The sequence below is a fragment of the Palaemon carinicauda genome, chromosome 30 (genome assembly GCF_036898095.1).
Source record: "Palaemon carinicauda isolate YSFRI2023 chromosome 30, ASM3689809v2, whole genome shotgun sequence".
Taxonomy (NCBI): Eukaryota; Metazoa; Arthropoda; class Malacostraca; order Decapoda; family Palaemonidae; genus Palaemon; species Palaemon carinicauda.
Genome location: NC_090754.1, coordinates 56,316,711 through 56,319,210, shown reverse-complemented (window position 1 = coordinate 56,319,210; position 2,500 = coordinate 56,316,711). Strand labels below are relative to the sequence as shown.

Here is a 2,500-nt window from a genome sequence, read left to right as displayed (position 1 = left end):
TAATAATAATAATAATAATAATAATAATAATAATAATAATAATAATAATAATAATAATAATAATAATAATAATAATGACTATCTTTGTTAATTAAAATTTTTAGGAATTTTTTTTTTTTATTAATTACCTTATATAGGATTATGAATATTATAAAAATGATGGAAAAGGTAATATTAATTTTTCTCCTTTTATGTTTAAATTTTCTCGACTTACATTTTTTGGTTATTAATTATCTTATTTAGGATTTTAAATATTATAAAAATGATGGATAAAATAATAGTAAATTTTCTCGTTTTGTTTAAATTTTCTTGACTTACATGTTTAAGGAAAGGGCCAATTCTATATAACTAAATTATCAGAGGGAATTTATTTAAGATTATGGCTATTATCAAACAGTTTTACCATAAAATTTTAAAATCTATTTATGTTAACTAGCTGTTTTGCTTTGCTAGTTATATTTCTGCTTGTCATTTGAACTAGAACAACATTGAACATGCAGAATTTGAACGATAGAACAATTTTATGTTTTTAGTTTTAGTTCAACATAATCTCTACTTTATAAATATCTTAATAAATATTTTAATACAAGCTTTTTTTTACTCTTATTCACCCCATACTGGCTAATGTCTTAAATGGTTTATTAACTAAGTTACTTTATCTTTATCGAAGTAAATAAATATATATTTCATGAATTTGGTGTTCTTGGGATAGAGAGATATTGAAAGATTTTTCTACTTTTGACTACAAAACAAAATATTGTTTTAACTTGAACATACAAACAAGAATTATTAATAACGAATTATATAAGTCAATTGTCCTCCGAAGATTCTTGAGTGAAAAGTAATTCAGGAACTTGATACTACAAAGGGATTCTTATGGAGAAATTGATTCCACAAAGAGATTCTTATGAAGAAATTGATTCCACAAAGGGATTCTTCTGGAGAATTTGATTCCACAAAGGGATTCTTCTGGAGAATTTGATACCACAAAGGGATTGTTATGCAGAATTTGATTCCACATAAGGTTACTTCTGGAGAATTTTATTCCACATACGGATTCTTCTGGGGACTTTGATACCACAAAGGGATTCTTCTGGAGAATTTGATCCACAAAGGGATTCTTCTGGAGAATATAACTCCACGGATAGATGCTGCTGGAGATTTTGATTCCACAAAGGGATTTATCTGAAGAATTTGATTCCACAAAGGGATTCATCTGAAGAATATGATTCCACAAAGGGATTCTTCTGAAGACTTTGATTCTACAAAGGGATTTCTCTGGAGGATGAAATTACTCTCTTTCAAATTTATTTTGGTTTTCACAAAGGTACAAGCTATTGTTTTGTGTACTTTTGGTTAACTATTCATATTTAGAAATGAAAATCTTTCTGAGGACTCCTTAAGTGCTATGAGCCTCTATCAAGAAATGTCATAAAAATAGATACGTGACATATAGAAGTCTAAATTCATAACCAAACAAACGTGCCTGAGAACTATAACAAATCATCCCGCAAAATAAGATGGGTCTTCAAACAATATCAGTAAAGTAATTGGCAACTGTTTTATGCTAACGGGCAATTTGCATAAAATTGGAGCAAAGGCAGAATCCATCCACTGTCTTCAGGAGACTCCATCAGACTAGATCGGGTCTTCAAAGATTCTTTCATCTAAGATTCAATAGGTAAGTGTCTTTAGTTGTTTTGCCTTTTTATATTAGATTGCAAAAGCTTTTTATCGTCTATATTGGAGAGAGTAAAATGCATATTACGAAAATTGAGCCTTAATATCATTATCTTGGAAATATAATTTTATTTTCTTATATCTCATATTCATATCATATGCCCTACTCCCTGCATATGTATAATTATATAAATACGTATATATATATACAATATATATAAACTGTATACATACATACACACACACACATATATATATACATATATATATATATATATATATTAACATAAACAATTATATATATATATATATATATATATACCTGTATATGTATATACACAGAGTATACATGTATATATATAATGTATGTATGTTTTATATATATATATATATATATATACATATATATATATATATACGAATATATACATACACACACACACACACACACATATATATATATATATATATATATAAATAACACTAATCCTTTTTCTATAAAAACCTCTGATATACTTCAAAGATTTAAACACCAGTTAACACAATCTTTACTTCCCAACGCATTTGATACCTTTGGTCTCCATAATCTTCACGGACATCCAGCAGAGATACATCGGGAGACGAGATGAGGCTGGCATCTGTTCTCATCAACGTGACCTTATTGGTGATGGTGGGAACAGCATCCGGGGGTAGACTGTTTTGGAACGGTAAGTGGAATTGTATGAGAGGCGTGTTTGGAAGTTTGTTTTAAAGCTCTTTTGCAGTGAAGTGAAGTTGTTTGTTTATTTTCTTGTGTTGGTTTTAAATCTGTGAAGTTGTA

At 28.0% G+C, this 2,500-nt stretch overlaps 1 protein-coding gene across 1 annotated transcript in view; it reads left to right on the top strand.

Moving 5' to 3' along the window:
* The window catches only part of LOC137623545 (ovomucoid-like), a 24,953-nt gene that overhangs the window by 17,714 nt on the left and 4,739 nt on the right, over positions 1–2,500 (top strand). The window contains exons 4-5 of the mRNA XM_068354378.1: positions 1,570–1,681; positions 2,287–2,387. Of these exons, the coding sequence (XP_068210479.1) occupies positions 1,570–1,681; positions 2,287–2,387 (213 nt within the window). The remainder of the gene's footprint in view (positions 1–1,569; positions 1,682–2,286; positions 2,388–2,500) is intronic.